General features: G+C 40.7%; 1 protein-coding gene across 1 annotated transcript in view; it reads right to left on the bottom strand.

The window, feature by feature from the left end:
- Positions 1 to 20,172, bottom strand: part of KIAA1549L (KIAA1549 like) — a gene marked incomplete at both ends in the record, with an annotated part of 127,852 nt that extends 107,680 nt beyond the window's left edge. The window contains one exon of the mRNA XM_080345220.1: positions 19,992 to 20,172. Coding sequence (XP_080201346.1) covers positions 19,992 to 20,172 — 181 coding nt within the window. The remainder of the gene's footprint in view (positions 1 to 19,991) is intronic.
- Positions 20,173 to 20,563: the final 391 nt, after the last annotated feature.

The raw sequence follows: 20,563 nt of genomic DNA on the forward strand, positions 1-20,563 counted from the left end.
CACACCAACAAACAGCAGCAAAACCAGGTTCTCAAGTCTGAATCTTGTGCATTAAAGTAACAGCACTTGTTCTCTCCAAATATATGACCATAAGGGGCAGGTGAATCATACAAGGATAAAAATTGATAGTACAATTGTAATGCATTAATATACCACTTTACATTTTACAACCCTACTGGTCAGGTCACTACAAATTGCGTAGGAAATACACATTATAAGCCATCTACTAAACAAATAAACCTATTTTAAACTATTAGCTATAGCACAATCCTTATTTACTTCCACACATAACACCAAATACAATACTAATTTCACATTAAATAAAACACTAATTTCTAGAAACAAAAAACAAAAACCTTTAAGATAGATCTACTTAAATGACTTTACCTCATAATCTGAAATGCTACCCGGTAATACTATGCAAGCAAGAAAAAAAAAAAATAGCTATCCAAGGAACTATTAGAAATGCCTTATCTTGCCTACAATTAGTGCAGTTTAGTGTGAGCTGTAAATTCTACTGATTACATTTGCAACTTAAAATACAAGTCACCTCACCACTTAATTATCAACATACATAGTTTCATAATAGCTCACCTATCCTAATTTCTATGACAGGGAAATCTGCTAAATATGTAAAGACAGTTAGTAAATCATGATGTATCATTGTAGTGCTGGGAGCAAACTGGAGAGCTGTCAACTGCAATTCAATAAAAACAGTAACATGGAGGCCTCTATCTGAATCAGCAATATTTAGCAGTTTTCAGTAAATTAATAGCAGATTAATTCTGCTTGCAATGCAGAAATACTCCATGCTGGGAACACTTCAGCTGGGGACAAGTTGCACAGAAGGTGCTTTGCATTCCTCACCCACTTACTCACTCCCTCCACATCCATCCAGATGCTGTCAGGAGAAAACAGCTGTCCGAGGGGTTCAAAGAAACCAGTGGAAAAACAGGTAGCAGATGCTAAAATGAAAATTTACTAGGTGTGTATCCACTTCAGATTTTCTCATTAAAAATAGTAACACTATCAGTGCACACTGTGAGGCATTAGTGTAAACAACTTGTATCCTAAATGACACTAATAAGCGTACACTTCAGTGAGTACATTGAAAGTGAGAAAAAGGCTGCAAGGAAACCTGTAAGAGATTCCACAACTGTATTTAGAAATGAACTCATTAAGGACAAAAAAAAAGAAAAATAATGATTAGTGCTACACAACATATGATTTTTTCATTTTGATATGGATCTGAGTTTATTATACTGCACTTACAGTCCAGATAACTGTCATAGCAATTTGATATAATTTTTTCCTGTTAATTTCATTAAAGTAGCTTCAGTGCTATAAGTAATAAAATGCTGACTCCATTTTCACTGCTGACTGACAGACACTGCTCAATGTATTTTGTTCACTATCAAGATTTAAACCACGGTTATACAGTTTAAAAGTTCCAAAAGCCCTAATCCAGCAGAATTGAATACGTTTCCTAAGGGTAAGTAGCAGTCTACCTTCATGTCATGTTTTACAGTATCTATCCAGAATTCAGGAGTCTCCCAAGAGTTAGGGATGCCAGAAAAAATAGAGTTTATGGAATAAATTAAAAAAGGTTTGATTAAAAAAATATTAGCTTGGCAGAACAGAAGTTATTTTTAGAGAACGTTCCTGTACTATCTCTTCTTTATGTTTGCACAATGATAACTGGAGAACAACCCAAAGCCATTGAGTTTAGTTCCCATGATCTCAATCATGTAATGCAATTTCAACATTTATGAAAAAGATTAATTAAAAAAATGTCCCGTGCAGTTCCCTAAAATAAATTGGCTGTACTTTCAGCTAGGAAAAGTGAAAGACAGACATTTTCTCACTTGCAAATGCTGTCATCACCGAAGCAAGCATCAGTGGGGAAATGGAGAAAAAAAAAGAAATCAGTTTTGTGGTGCCAGAAGTAAGATGTTCACATTTTATTTCTGAACACTTGATTTAGGAAATACATTAGCTGGGTGGTACCAAATACCTATAGTGTCATTTGGGAATCTGAGCTGAAGAGGAAAGCTACTCCAGATTAAACTCAAAGAAGCAAAGAAAGCTTTGCACCATCACCAGCAGGAGACTGAACAGGACACAGAAGTGTTACTGGACATTGGAGAAGGACAATCTTTTGTTCTGGCATGTGTACGGCAATTAGTGGTAAGAAGCCCAGGTTTAGAGAGATATATAACAAACAAATACAAAATAAATAAATATAGTCCGTAATTATTCCCTATTCACTACCATGATCGCTTCCCTGAACGATAATTCGTTATTTCAAAAAATCTCCCTTCACTGACCTTTTTTCTGTCTGAAGAGTTTTAATACGTTTCTTCTTCATGAAGCAAAGGCCATTACCCAAGAATGATGACAGTGATGGGAGACACACAGAGTTGAGCAGACAGGATAAGTAGAAGCATTCACCTATCTCCTCTAACAAACACGTTGCTGTTCCCATGTTCCTGTCACAGTAGCTCCATTACTGAGCACCCGGGAAAGAGGCATTGGGAGGCACAGGGAACTACCAGGTAAACACACAATGTAATATTAGTTAAAGCATACATGCAAAGCGTGCGTGACACCTTGGGTATGAAATACTGCAGCATCTTCAGCATGCTGCTCTTTATTCCACACGCAGGAGCAGCCCATGCTCAGAGCAACAGCAGCTCCAGCTGCGTGTGTCTGTGCATGCACTGCCTGCTGCAGCCGGCATGCAGGGAGCTGCAGCTGGAAGGTTTCCTTCAGTCTTTCAAGTTATGCAAAATAATTTTGTGAGAGGGGCAAACCAGAGTGATTATTTCCAGGTATTCTGCCCAGATGCCTAATGCAATTGTGCATGGAGGAAATAAAGGGTAGTGTGGAAGAAAGGCAACTTCTGGAAAAGTAAAGGAGCAGTATGAGGTTAAATACATCAACATGAAGAAATCCTACACACAGTTCAATTTAATGTACCGAATTGGCGTTTTGCAGAGGTGTGACCCGTTAGCATCCACTGGGAAAGCAGCCTGGCTTCTCATTGCGGGGTGAAAGATGAACTTGCACCCATGCACAGAGAACAGGGAGGAAACAGCGCGTGGTGCATGGCTGCTGCACAGTCATCCCCACTTACAGCAGCAATCTCAGTGTAACCCACCCATGGGAAGCAATGTGGGTGGCTCTGGAGTCAAATGCAAATCGTAAGTGAATACAAATTTGAGGAAATAAAGACAAGGAAAGAGTCAGTATACATTTCTTTCATATATTCTGAAATTGCAGCTTGTTAATATATTAACATATAAATCACAGAGCTGGGCACCTTATATCAGCTCAAATATTCATGAAAACAACAATTTTAAAGCTATTACTTTCAGATCAACTAACTCTGGCCTTACAGAAATACCGGAAAAAAGAAGTGACTTAGAAATACACACATTTTCATAGAAGCAATACATTCACATACAAACAAACACTTGTATTTACTTAACATGCCAGTCTATCATAGCTACCAAAACATTCATCGCCATATGAAAGAGCAAGAAATACACATGGGCACATACATGGGGCAGATTCTTCTCACCTATTAAGGGGGTGTTTGTGCACCATCTCCAGAGCTGTAGGTCAGAGAAGTGAGCAGCAGTCTTTGCTCATAAGCAGTACTGAATAACCCACGCATATTGTGTCAACACTGCTTAACCACTGCAAAATGAACATGATTTTGTGCCAACTGTTTTTAATTCTTTAGTATTAGCAACATGAAGGGCTCATGCTTTTGGTATTTAACACTAAGGGCAGATACAGACACTTTGAGCTGAAAAAAACCTGCTAAAAGAATAACCTTGCAAACAAGATCAGAGGAGCCAGTGCCTGCACGGATGACAAAACAAGCACGAAACTAATACAGCACTTGGAACAATTCATCACGGGTGCCTCAGGGGCAGCTTTACAAATGGTGCATGTAAGTGCCTGGTAAGACTTGCAGGAGCTGCCAGCTCTGAGAGCTGCCTGACATCTACTCACTTGAGAAGTCACCAGCCCCCCTTGAAAAGGCAAGAAATATTTCTGTGCCTAATTTACTCCAGTGATCTTGCAGGCTCCCATTTGCAACCATAGGCACCTAAAGGCCTTTGTAATTCTCAGCAGTTGGTGGTCTGGCACCTCTGGTCTCACTGAAAATTACTGAGCGCCGCTGCCTGAAGTACCTATGGTACTTTTATTAATAAAACAGTCTTCAAGAGTTTCAGGTACTTTTGAGTATCTTCTCCTTTGGCAAAAGGACAAATGCGGGAAGAAACAAGATATTCTAAAACCTCAGCTTATGGCTCAGGAAAGCCTCGATATAAATCTTAGTTGCAATATTATACCCTCTAATGTGCAGTATTACTCCAGTATCTAAAGTGTCCAGTATCAGGACACAGCGAGTAACACTACAAATTGCCACATCAGTTTGTCACATCAAGAGAATTACAAGGACATTCCAGCAAATTCAAAAAAGGAGTGAGTTCTCACAGGCATCCTACCTTGTTTGTCTTGTAGCCACGAGAGCACCTTCCTCCACAAACCCTGACCAAGCTACCAAGCACTGATCAGCAGGTCTTAATTTCATTCCAAGAAGCAGCACCTGGGATGAGCGAGGGACAGAATCTTCCAACAGCCTGACTTGCTATTTACTTTCCAGCAATTTCTGTAAGCTCCAACTGCAGCATATTGCTCTTTCTGCACCAAAGTATATGCTCATTTCATCTTCTTTCACTATAAAATCTTAAACCATGCTTTGTTATAATGTAAATCACTAATCTGAAAACTACAGATTGGACTACGTCCTCTTTTTTTCCCTCTCCAGAGAAAAGGCTGAGCACCAGTGACCTGCATCACCTCATTATGAGATTAACCCACAAACCTGATACTAGTTAGCAATTTATGAGTAATCCCTCAGAGAGGGGGAAAAAAGAAATCAGATGTTGACTGTTTGACACTGCAAGGTATCTTGGAAGACAGAATATAATTTTGTGTCTTTTCTGAAAATGTGTGCTAAGTGGGGGTTTTGTGGGTTTTTTCCTCTTTTCAATAGAACGTCGATAGGATTGTGGAAAATTGATGAAAAGTTTCAGTTACTGACACACTGATAAATACAAGACCTAGAGCTGCAAGTGGGCAATCAGCAGGACAACGCACATGGAATAAGAGGAGACTCTTGCATGTGTATACGTGTTTGTATAAAATAAGACTGTATGCTGACAGAACTTTTGTTTCAAATAAGAAAAGCCTGGAGATATAGGCCAGACCTTTTACGAGCTAATTTGTATTTCTTGGTACCTTCTGTTGGCTGAAAGAATCGACAACTGTGTTTACAATGTTCGTCGAGCTGCACTTAAGGCAGCTGGTTCCATGGAAGTGATGGCAGATGTTTGTCATCTCTTTCTGTCCCTAAGCCCAGACACAGCTCATGATTCCCCACCCAGCATCACAGCAAGACTCAAAAATCAGCCAAAGGATAAAAAAGTTACTGAGAAGGGTTGCACTTTTGTCAGTCTTTCAAATGGACTGAGAAGAGAAAGGAAGGTAAAATCCATTAGCTTTAGTTTTGTTTCCCTAGGAAAGCAAGAAAAATATTACAAAATCTTAGTGTTTCTTGCATGTTACCTTTCAAATTGCATTGAAAATTGATGCATTAACAACATCCCATAGAAACCAATAATCTTTTTGTTAAAGATTTCTGCCAGCACCATCACTTAGTGAACGGACTAGGGGAAGATAAGCGCGCATCAGAGGGCTTTAGGCAGGCTCTGCAACACATCCCCGGTGGTTTGGGTAGATCAAGCTTCAGGGTCAGCGCTCTCACCCTTTTTCAACGGGTTTTGTGCCAACAACTAAACAGCAGAATCCAAATCTAACTCAAGAACAAAACGCTACATTTGTTTTGATCACATTAGAGTCAGAAGGAGCTATTAAAAGAAGTTGTAGCAGATGACTGGGTCCCAAAGAACCACAGGCAAAAAATTCACGTGGCAGTTTCGTAACTTAAGTCCTACTTATTCTTTCTTTGCCTATTCTAATCACGCCCTGATACAGAATAAATGTAGAAAACAGATTAAATGTTCAGGAAAGTATACGAATCAGCTGGCCTGGGGAAAAAAAAAAAAGCTATTAAACACAATTAGGTAAATATGTCAGTTTAGAAATGTGCAACATGTTTCTGTCTGAGTGAGTGTACAAAGCCAAAATGGAGACTCATGATCCCAAGAAAGGAGCAGCCACTCAGGGTCTTATGGGGATGTTTGACACGCCGTGCTGGTGGCCAGGTCTCAGTGGCCCGCTGCACTCACAGAGCATCACTGTTTGCCAGGGGCTCTGGGGAGAAATATATTCAGACCTATATTGCCTGCAAAACCTCCCCAAAAGTGCTGTTACACTGAGATGGCTAACAATGTAAACTTGCAGCAGGGATATAGCACTGGGACTACACTGATTGTCTAAACTGAGTCAACCATAGTTAACATAAAGTGGAGATGAAAAATTTATGTTTTACACCGAGATTAACTCAGCAAAAGCAACTGTGGGTAGAGAAATAAGTCACAGTAAAATGGATGGATGTCTCCTCTCTCCTCTGGATTTACAGTGTGAGAACTATCCCAGGATAACTGTTACACAATAAATACATAAAGAAAATAAATTATTTTCAATACAGCAAGTTCTATGAATGTATTACTAACTCAGCATTGGTGGTGCTCCTACACTTCATGAAGCTTTGGAAGCAAAATGTGCAATAGCATGGGTTTTAAAAGCACGAGTTCATTGAATGTAAACACTGCTGTCAACGTAGCGAATGCAAATGCTAGTTAAAGTAAATTAATTCTTTAAAGCTGATGATATGAATTACTGTATATAATTTTATCTCTTAGAGCCTCTGTAATCAGGAGCTGTGCATCAAAGCCCAAGCAGACACCAGCAGCTGTGTAACTGATACCTTTCAGACACTTGCACACTCCAGTAAAAACCATGAAGTATTTGACACGTGCCAATAGAGCACTTGGGGAACAGTGAGCAGACAGTCCATACAGAAAGCATTTACTATACACAATCCCCACAAAGCCAAATGCATAGCATATATGGCACAATTTCCAGCATAGAAACATTGCAGAAAAATTGAAAAACTCCAGATGAATCAATAAACCACTGACACTGGTTATTGCTGGGTTGCAGACCTGGCACATCAGCGCCGAACCCAGCAGGCAGAGGACACATCGGCACAGAGTGGGGGACATCAACTCTCCTGCCAACAGTGTCTGTATCTGCTGGTGCTTTGCCTGGGACTTGCAAGGGTTTTTCTACCTGGGACTTGCTGGTGCATCACCTGAGACTCGATCACTGGCCCCATTTCCCCTCAGAGGTTTGCTCCAGCAGCGGATAGGCTCACTCAATGACACTATGTGTTGGTACCACTCAATGACACTATGTGTTGGTACCACACAATGACAATTAGACAATGGACGTGTGAACTGCAGGTCTAAACGTGTGGCCCAGTATGAGGAGGAGATGCCAGCCTGCAAATTCTCCTTGCGTCAATTTCTTTTCTTGCAAAATATTGATAGAATATTTACTGTTTCTCCAAGAAGTTGAAGAACAGCCCTGTTTTCCCAGTTGAGAGAATACAAAACCCTCTTTAAGTGCTGGGGGAGCCACAGGAGATGTTTGTAAAGCCACACCAGAATGTTTAAGTGACTTCGCTCTCTTTTCTTGAATATTACTATGTTTTCCCTAGCAAAGATAGCTTAACCAGCGAGCCTAAAAATACTCCTAAGAACAATTTTTACCACACAACGGGATACGTACACATTGGCAAGTACTTAAAAATAATCCTTATTATACCCCATTGACAAAAACATGTACCAGAAACCTCATTAAAATAAGTCTATCAACACTGTCAGCACGTATTTTAAGAAAAAAAAAAAGACCTTGTGCATAAAACTCCATTTAATCTAAGTTTTCCAAATCATATTGCCACCTCAGTTATAAGAATCTACTTGTATTAAATACAAAGCAAATAAAGCACATTCTTTGCTCCTAAGTGAGATTATGTTTCCCTTCTAGTCATGGAAATTATCAAGTGGTAATATTCATTTAAAAAAATAGGTTCCCTAAGGAGACTGCGGCATCGATAAAATGGCAATCCTTCAATTGTTTACAAGAATAATTGCCAATATTATCATTGAGAAGGATATTCATACAATAAAAGGGTTATAAGTGTTACTCTGATGGGAGTAAGTCTTCGTACAGGAACAGGGTAATAAAAGTGCATTACTTTTCATTAGATAATTGCTATCATTTTTTTTTAACTTTTCATATGTTTAAATAGCATTGACAAGAAAGAATAACATTCTTCTGATATTAAAAAGACTGTAAAGGAGGAAGATGCTCTGTAATTAATAAATCTTTGTTTGCAGAAGTACACATTCAGTGCTTAAAAGGCAAAACAATGTTATTTCTACCAAGATATGCTAGAACACCCAGATATACACACAGATACTGAAAAGGTGGAATTTCCTGCTCACAGCAGCTTTCACACACAAAAATTGACTTACTGTTGTAAGAACCCAGTGTTTTACTAGTGGGTGATGTAAGATAAGACATATACATTTTTGAAGTTAATTACTCCCAAACTATTTTTCTACAAAAGCAAAGAAACCAAGAGAGACCATAGAGAGACACATTATTTAATACACCTGTCTTAATTCTCAACCAAAGTGTATTTGGATCTAAAAACAAAAAAAGCATGACTAAGACTTAAAATACACATATCACTGTATTTTTCTCTTCCTTCGTTCTAGAAAGAGACATCAGCAATAACAAAATAACAATTACATGCCAGTCTGAACTGAAATAAAGTTCATGGTGTTCCTGAAAATGTCATATCCACAGACGTCTCAGGACTTCATCAGTTTAACTAATACAGGTAGGTTTTGTACTCTGCTCTCAGGCTAGTCATCATATCTACTGAAACAACCCATCATTTATTTAAAGGGAAAACCTGATTTTAAGAAGGCGTAGATAACTCAAATATCATACTACACATATTTAGCTTCCAAATTATTCCTTATTGTATTTTACTGACATTGTCCTAGTCACTGAAGGGCTCAACAGATTAGCAGTATGACATGCTGGGCACCTTAAAATGGGAATTGTAATTTGTATAAGCATGTACTTCTTTAGGAAAGCATTACTCTCATCCTGTATACTTACTGCCCTCCATAACAGTTTTGCCTATTTCCTTGGTCATTACTGTAGTACAAACAGGAAATATTCCCCCTTCTGAAAATACCTTTCCCAGGGGTATCTCTATAAACTTATATTTCACAAGAGAAACCACCTGTCCAACTCACAGATCAGAGTCTCCATCCACATCGACTGAGGTCTGTGTGATTCCTCCTTTTGCTTCCCAGGTGAGCAGGACCAGACCAGCTCTGAAAGCCAAGATACCCATGTCTAGGCCTAACTAGTCATGGAAATACCCAAATAGTTTAAAGAAGTCAATATAATTACAGTGAATTTAGGCTGGCTACAACGATGTTAAGAAATTTTCCGTGTGCACGAGTAGATAGCATTGATTTCAGCAATAATTGCATAGAAAGACAATTTTAGAATCAAATTAGCAGTTAAGTAATTGTAGAAATTATGCAGAGATTTCTTTGATTGGACAGTTGTAATGATAGCAACAGAAATCTATTGTACATATACTCTGCATAATACACTACATCATTGTAGCCTACAGTTAACATTGTTGAAAACAAATCACATTCCCGGAATGTGTTCCTGTAGGATTATTTCTTTGGGGTGATTTTAATTATCTGCATTCACTGAAAATATTGGATATATTAAAATATCTGATAAACATTGAATATTCCATCCTTTATTATCTCAGCGCTATTCTCATTATCTATTACTTCTAATTTATCACTGATCTTTCAAACGAGCTAGTGGCCTTCCAACAAAATATACACTGCCCAGCCAGTTCATCTAACAAGGATCAGCATTCTGCAGTGTGGTGGAGGACTGCAGTTTAATTTCAGATAAGCATTATATGTGCTTCCCTACAAGCATTCCAAGAGTTCATTAATTGCAGTGGCTGGCTAGGAGTCTTTTAGAGGACAAAAAGGAGATTAATATGAAAATGCCATTCCAGTCTCCTAGCTAGGACACTGAGACCCACGCTGCAAAAAGAAGGAAGCCAAAGTCATCACAAAAGGAAAATAAACTGACTGAAATCTCACCCACATGAAAACCAGCAGCAGAGTTTCTGCAGCCTCCACCTGAGCCAGGATTTTCACAAGTGTATTTCCAGCTCCCAAATAAATTATTGCAAGAAGCACAAGAGGTCAAGCTCCATCTAATACAGTCCTGACACCCCAACTCTTTAGTTGCATTTGAGGAATAAAGTCTTAACAGTGTTCACCTAGCATCCCTTTAGCTCTGCCTGAAGTACCTACAAAGAAAATAATTTTACACAGTTTGCTACCGGAAAGACCATTGGACTCAGCATGCTTGTCCTCTTCTCTTTACGCAATCCCTAATCCCCACCTCTCTTAAACTCAGCTCTACACACAGCTCTCAGCACTTGGCTTGATGAACTGGCCTCAAGGGTGCTGCTGGGAAGATGGGACAGCCCTGAGCACCGGTTGGGTACAGAGACACCAGGGACACATGGGCACACAGTGACTTCTAGGTATCTCCATGGTGGTTCACAAACCAGCCCTCAGGAGAAGTGTCCCCTATGCCCAAGCAGTGTTCGGTTTTCCAGGAGCTTATTTGCTGTGCATCTTCTTACAGTTCATGTTCTTTTACTGCCAGTTATTCAAATTTTGGATAGTCTCTTGTCCATATAGGAACACAAGAAATGCCACTCTAAACCAAACGGGATCCATGCAGTCTCTGTTAGCCAGTGCAGCCAGGCACTACTACAGAGCATGCCAGACCTACATTTTGGGGGTTCTTAAGCACCCATTTTTGTGGCAGCGAGTCCTACAGCTGGAGGAAGCATGAAGCAGCATTGACTGGTTTTGAATTAGATGATTTTTTTTTCTCAATTGCTGATTGTCCCCTTAGTCCTAGTGCTAGGAGACAAAGCAAACAAAGAACAGTATTTATCTTTGTTCTATAATATTGTGACATTTAAACAGGGTAAATGAGAACTGTCAAATAGAGATTTTTGATATTGCTGCTGCTGATGGACTGGATTACTAGAGAAAGGATTTGATTAATGATGAACAAAAAGAGGATGGAATAATTAATGTCCAGGAACGAATTTTTTACAGACAATGAATCACTTTAAATTAATTTTATATTTCTATCAGACTACAAATTTGATCCAATATTCTTAGATTTCAATGAGGCATTTGACTTTATATCTCACATTTTGATTAATAAAATATAAAATGAATATGGTACATATGCAATAAATAATTAAATTGAGCAGCAATGTTTCTAATAGATTCTCATGGGGACAGATTCTCAGCCTTGCACTCCTCAACAATTTTATCTACCTGGAGGAAGTCAAAACTGTCTCTGATAAAAGTTCTCAGATGATGATGGGGAAAGTGATGAACAATAAAGGAGGCAGGCAGATGCAGTTAAGTATCAAATCACACATCTGGAAACAAAGACTGTAGATCAGTTTCATGGGATAAGAGTCACTACAGAGGGGAACAATGATGAAGGGTTAAGTCTACTGAGCAGACTGCAGCTTCCACAAATACGAGAAGCATTGAAGCTTCAGGGATCGTTAATCTTGCTTCTCTCAATTATGCTAAAGTCTGCAGAGTAGACTTACTCTAAAAGAATAAATCTTGGAAGCAGAGGTGAGTAGTCACATCAATGGGAACTCCTACAGAAGTAGCCTTAATTCAGTCCTTACATACGGAGGTCAGCACTACAACAAAAAACTATATTACATACGACACTGTTGCTGATGTCTGTTCCTGATGAATCAGGAATACCAGACCAGCTCTGAAAGCTGCAGTTCCAGGGGGACATCAAACTGGAAAGACTTCAAAGGGGACTTGAAAGAATGACAAAAGACATGGAAAATGATGCCTTGGATTGAACCCTCCGAGAACTCAAAGCGAAAGGCATGACTTGATCATAGTGTATGCATAGCTATGCATGGACAAGAGATTCCAGCACTATTGTGTCTGGTAGATAGGGTGGTTAGGAAATGCAGTGGGACAAATTCAGTTTGGAAATTATATATATTTCTAAACATGATAATAACACGCTTGCCAATAGTTGTGTTGAACTGCCCAGTCCCTGAAAAATTCTAATTAGGACTTCATGGCCTTTTAAAAGTTATTCTCTCTCCAGAGTGACCACACTTTTATCAGTCACTAAAACAAAGAGAAGTCTGATGGTCCACCTTATACAGAAGACAAATCCAATGTCAGTGACTCCTCTGTGACCTAAACATCTAAAAATCTCTTACCAATACATTTTTCCATGTTCTGTACTCCTTCTTATGGCTGATGACTGCTCTTTCCCAATCTGCACTATACTTTTGGATGTGAAATGACCAGAGGAAATTCTGTACATGTTCAGAACCAACCCTAGCTGGTTAACAGGATTTTTGTATATGGTTCCTCAATAATATATAAAGGTGTCTCACAGCTCTTGGTAGGTGACAATCTGGTAAAATTCCTTTTGAAAGCAACTCAATATTTTCATATTAACTATGTGACAGGACTCCACAAGCTTTTTATAGGTGTTTCACTAGTCAATGAAAATTGTAGGTAAAGTAGGTAGGTACAAAAAAGTAGGTACAGAAAACAATGCTTTTTTTAATAGCAGTGGAGCCACAAACAGCACCCCATAAACTCTCCAATCAACACTCTTGCTTGTTTGCCCAGCAGAAGATCACTGCCTGTAGTCAGTTTAGAGCCCAAGCTCTAATTCTCCACTAAGTCAAACTTTTGTTTTGAAATAGTAATGAATTTTGGATACCGAACCTTCCATAGGAAAATATATTGATAAATTCAGCAGGTTGCAGGTCTGAAAACATCTGTTACCAACATCTGTGGGCAAAAGCTGGGCAATTTCAAGCATGTTTGTGGGCTGCCAGTCAACAATGGAAAGTTTTTCAAGGCTGCTTTTACATGAGTATCTACTTCAGCAGCTACACACTTCGAGACTTTCAAAGTTGCTGAGCATCAAGAACTTCAGACAAACCCAGCTGAGAATACTGAACTGCCACAAGAATCAAGCCCATATTGGTCTTAAAATCACCCAGCCAAGATGTTTTAGCACAAGATCAGAAAAGCATTTCAAAAATTACAGTATCATGTAATTACAGGATGCTAGAACAAACAATCAAACAAACAAACAAAAAAGGTTTTACAATTTCTTTAAAATATTCCTAAAAAATTTGACTTAAAGACCTGGCTTTGAGGGCATACTACAATGATAGAAAACTGTAAAGATGTGTTCCCTTTCTTAACCATCCATGACCCTTATAAAAATCCATTTATTCATCACTGACACATTAATCTGCCCAAGCTACTCATCAGATTTAAAAGAAAACTACATAAAGAAAGAACAAGTCTGTAATGGTTTCTTTTAAATCACCTTTTCAGAACTTCAGTAATGAGCAACATCACATAATGTAAGTCATTTATATTCTTCTCAAAACAAAGAAGTACTTGGGAACAAACTGTTCCCAAGGATACACTTCAGTTTTTCACCTTTTGTCTTACCATTTTTACATTGGTTGCCAACATATTTTACTGGCCTCAGTTATTTCATTGTTTAAGAGACACAAAGGAAAAGAATTGTGTCTTTGTTTTACGTTCCTTCAGAATGTGCTTTTTGACATTCTAATTTCAATGCATTTAAATGTTTAGCCTTTCTTTTGACTTACTAACAAACTCTGTCTCTTAGCATTGTGAGTTACTCATATTTATATAACAACCTTCTTGTGTTACCCTAGCTAGTAACCAGATGGGGTTTAATTTACAAAATCCATACCTCTCAAACACAGGGCAACAATTTATTTAAATATTTTTTTTTTTCTGTTTATATTCAGCCGAAGACACTGCAGTGAGATTGTCATACCACTAAACAGTTGAGTGATGCAGCAGACTTCTGCTGCTTTTTTATTAACTGGTATCCAGATGGATTTTAATTTATATTGGCTTGCTTCAGGAATTTTTTATCACCACCCATCTGCATGAGCACTTAGGAAAATACTGCACATGATCAGCACGTATATCGTGTAGAAAGACTTTCCTAGAGAGCAACCAAAATCACTACATTCAACGTGCGGGGTGTTTCAAAAAGATGGACCCAATTTGAAATGACTACTCCTTTGAAACTGGGTCCATCTTTTTGAAACACACTGTACAGGATTTTTAGTCATAATAAAGAAAACATACACACGTGCAGGCAATACAGGAGACATTTCAAATGAAGAGCTAATGCTGCTTCCTCAACTGATGCATCAAACCTGATAATTATACCTGAAAATCGAAGAATATTCCCAGAACAGTTACAGTCTGTGTTTAGAGTCTTACATAGTTTTTCCTCTACTTTCTCCCATATATTCTTCCTATTCAAAGTCAGTAGGAATCAACCGGGGTAATTCCCTTAAAAGAGCAACACTGGTATATTGCTAATAGGTGATAGAATGTTAGACAAGGCATTGTAGATTGTTTCAAACCCTCAGCAATGTGTGGTGGAGAAAATCTGAAAACAGGAACTGTCTTCTAAGTCTGAATTTCTGTTTTTTCCATCTTTGAAAGTTCCTACATTTTTCCCTCCTTCCTCCTACTCCCAGAATTCAGAAAGGAATTTTCCCTAGTTTAACCTTAAGATCAAGTAGAAATATTGTATGCGTTACATTTTACTATACACTGTATATACCTCATACCTGCAAAGGTAATTGTTATTTAAACATTAATAACATAATAACTTCTTTTCACCCAAAAGTGCCCCATAGTACTTATAGCTTCAGATTTCCCACTTTCTGCAATAACTCCTCTTTTTAAAAAGGAATAGTCAAACTGAGTCACTTATAGCTGCTGTTGAGAGGCGCTTAAAAGCATCATCAGTGTTCAAAGTTGCACTTTAGACACCCATCAGGACCATATTTCCATTTCAGATTTTAAGAATGTAACTGCCCTTTCTTCTTGTGAGAAAAATTATGAGATGCAGATGCTCCCTTTATATCCTCCTGCATGTACGCAGGACTGCCACTAAAATGTCACTTCAAAGCCTGGACTTTGCTCTTCTTTTTCAATCCTAGATCTTTTGTCATAGACCTTCTCAAATCTGAAACTATTGAAAGATATGTTTAAGGAGGGAGAAGGGAAGACCTTCGTGGTTTTTTTTCAAAGCAATATTTTATTACTCTCTTGATAAACTCTGAGGATTAGTTTATGGAATCTAAAAATCTTTGCTGTGGATCCCTGGTTTTTGTGTATTTGGGTCTTAGGTAGGACATGAAGACAGTAAGCAAGGTATTACCAAGGAATTCATGGGTGTGAAGGTTTAGACTTGACTAACATTTGAAAGGCAGAAAGCTCAAAGAAGTTGCCCATTTTCTGCTCAGCTCCTCTTGGAGCTGCCAGCCTTGCCTTGAACCATGAAGATGACAATGCCTCACACCCGTGGGCAGAGCGCTCACAATGTCCTTGGCTCTCAGACCAGAGCAACTGAAAACATTAACTCTGTCCCGGGATGTTGTCTCCTTGTTCTCAAAGTCCAAATAATGACCATGCTAGCTATGGAAAAGAAAGGTTTCTAACTGCATCAAGAAAATGAACTAATTTTCAGTCAAACCAGCACAATGCCCTATGTCCAAAGCCCACCAGTGCTATCCCACCTTCTCAGTAGGAAGGCATGTCTCACCCTCAGGATTAGCAGTAAAATGCAATTAGTTCAGTAAGTGCAGTAGTTCCTTCCTTGGACTCAGCAGAACGGAGTTAAACAGTAAAAAACCACTGAAATGCTCATTCTTTTTAAATGAAATGTTGACATGTTTGGACATTCAAGCCTAAATTCATATGCAAATACCATCAGTATTTACTTCAGCAGAAACAACCATTCCCATATGACTAAGAAAATGCCATAAACAGAAAATTACTCACAGTCCCCTTCCTCTTGTTCATCAACCTGGCCTCAAGCAAGTGTAAAATATCCCAGAAAACAGTACAGTAAAGATCAGGAGGATGCAAGATATCCAGTATACTACTGGGTGACCGAACATGACAGCAAATAAGATTTAAAAGTTATTTTCTATCCATAGGTCTCAAATAGCCAGTCAGTATTCCTTACAGGCAAAGCACAGACACTTGTCAACCTCATCCAAAATACCAGTTCCTTAATCTATAGAGAACAGTTGTTTCAGTAGATATGACTTTAAAATATCTCGTATCTGTATGAATACTAAAACCAGAAATATTTTTTATCAGCTAATGTGGAGAATAACTCTGGCCCTGGAATCTAGTGGAAGAAGAAAACTCATGACTGGTGGATCTATACCAAGTGTACCCATCAAATCTTCAAATCCGCACACAGAAGCATACTTTTAATGTTCCTGGTATCCTAATATTTCAGCCCATGCTGCAGATTCCTGTTTGGTTTTGATTAAAATGAGTCAGAATCTGAAGGCTTCACTATTCTATCACAGGGTAGATATCTGCATGTATTTTATTCTGTTGAGATAATCAGAATATCAAAAGAGAGATGTGACAAACCTGAAACTATTGATTTTCTAAAATACTGGATTGGTAACCCTGGAGATCAACCACAGGAGGTGTAGAGGTACCTTTCTCTACATCCTTACCAATTTCCTCAATGCAGAGCTGGATCCAGGGAATGACACCACACTCTGATACTCTCACAGTTCTCACCTCCGTAGCAGCCCCTTTGGCAATGGGAACACCAACCCGTACACTTCCAGATGTGCCAATTCTGGCTCTTTTTGTGGAGTTTGAGGAGCTGAGAGGCACTGAGTCAGTGCTGAAGTAGCTGCAATCCAGGGACAGCAGCGGTTTGTAGGAAGTGGGACTGGCAATTTAGCAGCTGGCAAAGAACACTCTCTAAGCTGTTCAATCAAAGTTCCAGCTGCGAGAAGCCACCACTCTGCTGGAGGCGTTGTTATTGGTTTTGAAATCATTGTTAATTAAGGTGAGATCTCACTGTGCTAGCATTCAGCAAACGCAGGAAGAAATGGACCTTTCCCCGACAAGTTTATCATTCAAACAGCCTACATAAACAACCATAAGGGATGATGGAAAGTGTAAAAGGTATATTTTAATGTTTCTTAAAACTGTATTTCCCCAGCCCCCCCACCTCCCGCAGCCTTAATCAGTTGATTAAGCTCACGAGCAACACAACTGTGAGCATCGTGCCTTTAGCCCTGTTTTACTCAAGCAATAGTGCCACATGTGTTTACCGGCTGAGACGGTCCACCGAGACCAGACCAGCTTTCAACAGCTGCATTTCAAAGTTACATTCATTTCAGAAACTGCCCCTCTCTTCCTCCCCCAAGGAAAATGGTTTCCCACAGTTCCTGCTTCTGGTTCATGAGGCAGGAGGATGGTAGGAGTCAGTCCAAAACCACACATTTGCTCATTCACTTCTGCCTCATTACTTTTTCCTTTCTTGACAGATATATGCAGTTTGACTAAATTTTTGCACTTGTTATTCTATAATGCCTCAGAAACCACAGTTATAAACTTCTGATCATGGTGGACAATGTAATTTTATTTTCAACCCGAATTCAAGTGGCAGTCCTGGGGTTGACATACTGTGGAAATTAATGATTAACTCTGCATCTCACTAAGCAGTTTGGTATTTATCCAGCTGAAGAAGCATAAAATACTTCTAAAATTAAAAATAAACCTTCTCATCTGATGTTTGAATCCTAATCACTCTGTAGTTAATGGTGAACATGTCCCGAGGCACTGACCAGCACTGAGGTCTGGTTCTGAGCCCTAACACAGAGATAACCAACCTCTCAGCTCCCAGTGCCTGGTAGCCCAGTGCTCCATCATGTCAGGATCTCTTTTCAGGGAGATCTCTTCCCTTTGTGTTGAATTTTTAGTGAGGTTAAAGGAAATATTGTTACTACAGATATCATCTCAGGGATCAGGTGTCTTCTGAAGCAATAGGACCAGAATAAAACTTCATTCTTTATCCTACATGCCCCAGGTTCTCTGTTTGGTCTTCACACACAGCAATGCCATGTGTTGCTCATAAGCCCAAGAAAAGAACCAAATAATTATCTGTGAATGTGTACGTATGTACATACATACGTATGTATTTTTTCCATTGACGCAAATATTCCCCAGTGGAGAAAGCTGTAGCAAAACCAGCATGACAAATATTGTTCCCAGTGTTTAATGCATCATGTAATGTCAGTTGGACTTCATGACAGTAGACCTGGTCTATGAACCATACACATTACAGTAATAATCACATGAATCAGTAAAAGTGTGTTTGCTTAACAGAAATCCAGAACTACAGGTAGACTACTCTATGTAAACATATAGAGGTTAACCTTCTTAGACAAAACTAATGTTCTTGTTTGAAAACCTAGCTCTACTACACATTTTGCCCCACCTTCAATAGCAGACAGTGTTTCATATGTTCTCACTGGAGATACTTTTCATTCTACTCTTGAATCTAGTGATTGAGTGTAAAGAGATGTCTTGTTGCATTGTCAGAAATACCTCAGCTTTTAAAATTAATCTGTAAAAGCCTGGGTACTTCCAAGTGAAGGTACAATTCATAATTTAGACATGGCACAAGAGTTCATATGAAATCCAGACTGAATTGCCAAGCACAGGTGAAAAATTAGCCATTTCTCTGATCACAGGTCAGTTTATCTTATAGAGATAAATCAAACCATGGTATTTACATGTTTGGAGAAGTAATGAAGTTTGAGGCACTATTCCACCAACCTACAACCTGCAAATGAGAACCCTTACTGTGTTATGGATATAAAACTGACATCAATTGTATATGGTTACTGTACATTCATGTTAACAGCTTCAAAATGTGGATCGACATCCCTACTCTTTTCTTAAATCCATGGGATTAATCTAGCCATATATCAAATTTAGCCTCTTTCTATTATTTTAGCATAGCCTTAGAATTATATTTGGCATCTGTATCTGGCACACACAATAACTACTAGCAACAGTCATTATTTCTGCATTGAGGTCACTGAATATATCGACTGCCGTAAGAAGTCAGGAGAGCACAGAATACTGCCTGACTCAAAAAGTCAAGGGAAACAGCAAAAATATAACCCAGAAATTGTCGGAGCTCTCAGCTGCATTTGAGATGTAGCGCTCAGATCTCAGCAGAGCTTGCCCTCTCCTAACCCCTCCTTATCTTCCCCTCCTCCCTGGCACACACACGGACAATCACTAGAAACGATCCTTTGGTTTAACAAAAGCCTCTGTCTGTACCTCTTTCTCTGCAAGAAACAAGGGCTAATCCAACCAGTCTGTTCCATAGGAAAAGCTGTTATTTGTGCGTTAGTTAAGACGGACAAATGCAGCGCAGGCTGCCCACAGGATAAGGCAGAAAACCCCTTTTCACAGATGAGCCTCTGCTCAAAGAGCGGGTAAAAAAGATGCGGAAGACAATGAGGAAGAGCCTGGATTTCCCCCCGCCCCCCCGACACTTAGAGTATTACACGGCACACGGTAGATTTCACGTTTTCAACCCCTCGCCTTTGAAATCACAGCTTAGGCGGGAGACCCTCTGCCATTGCAGCAGGTGAGGCTGTTCTGCAGGCGGCGGCAACTTCCTCCGTGCAGGGAAGCCCGAGCCTCCCCGCAGAGCTGCGCGTTCCGCGCCAGCGGCGCCTTCTCCGCGGGCAGGGCGGTGACAGAGGTGCCGGGTGACAGCGGTGCCCGGTGACAGCTGCTCTCCGCCGCCGGGCCGCCCTGGCCGCCCGCCCCCAGCCCCCGCGCCCCCGCCGCGCTCCTTACCCGGCTCGGCCCGGGCGCTCGGCAGGAGGGCGACGATCACCCCCAGCAACACGACGGCCCCGGCCAGGCCCGTTCCGCCGCCCGACGGCCGGGCGCTGCGCGGGGGAGCGGTGCCGGGCGCTCCGCCGGGCCCCGCGGGACGCGCCCCGCTCCTCCCGCCGCCTGCCGCCCGCCGCCACATCCCCGCGCCTCGCACGGCCCCGCCGCGGCTCAGCGGGCAGCGCTGCCCATCGCCCCGCCGGGCTCTAGAGCAGCGGCTGTGCGGGGAGGCGGCGGAGGAGGAGCGGGGGGCGCCGCATGCTGCCGGCGGCTCTGCCCGGAGCCCGCCGCGGTCGGAGGACGCGGTGCCGGTGCGGCCCCTCTGCCTCCGGCTCGGAGAGCGCCTCGGAAGGGAGCTTCGCATCGACAAAGGGCTCACGTCGCCGCCAGTCCCGGCCCCGCTCCCCGCCCTCCGAGCGCGGGGAGGCGGGGAGCGGAGGCGGCGCTGCCGGGGCTGCGGGGACCCCCCTCCACCGCTCCGCGAGGCGCCCGGACCCCGCGCCCCCGCCGCCCGCTCCGCCCCGCTGCCGGGC

This window comes from Nesoenas mayeri (genome assembly GCF_963082525.1).
Source record: "Nesoenas mayeri genome assembly, chromosome: 5".
Taxonomy (NCBI): domain Eukaryota; kingdom Metazoa; phylum Chordata; class Aves; order Columbiformes; family Columbidae; genus Nesoenas; species Nesoenas mayeri.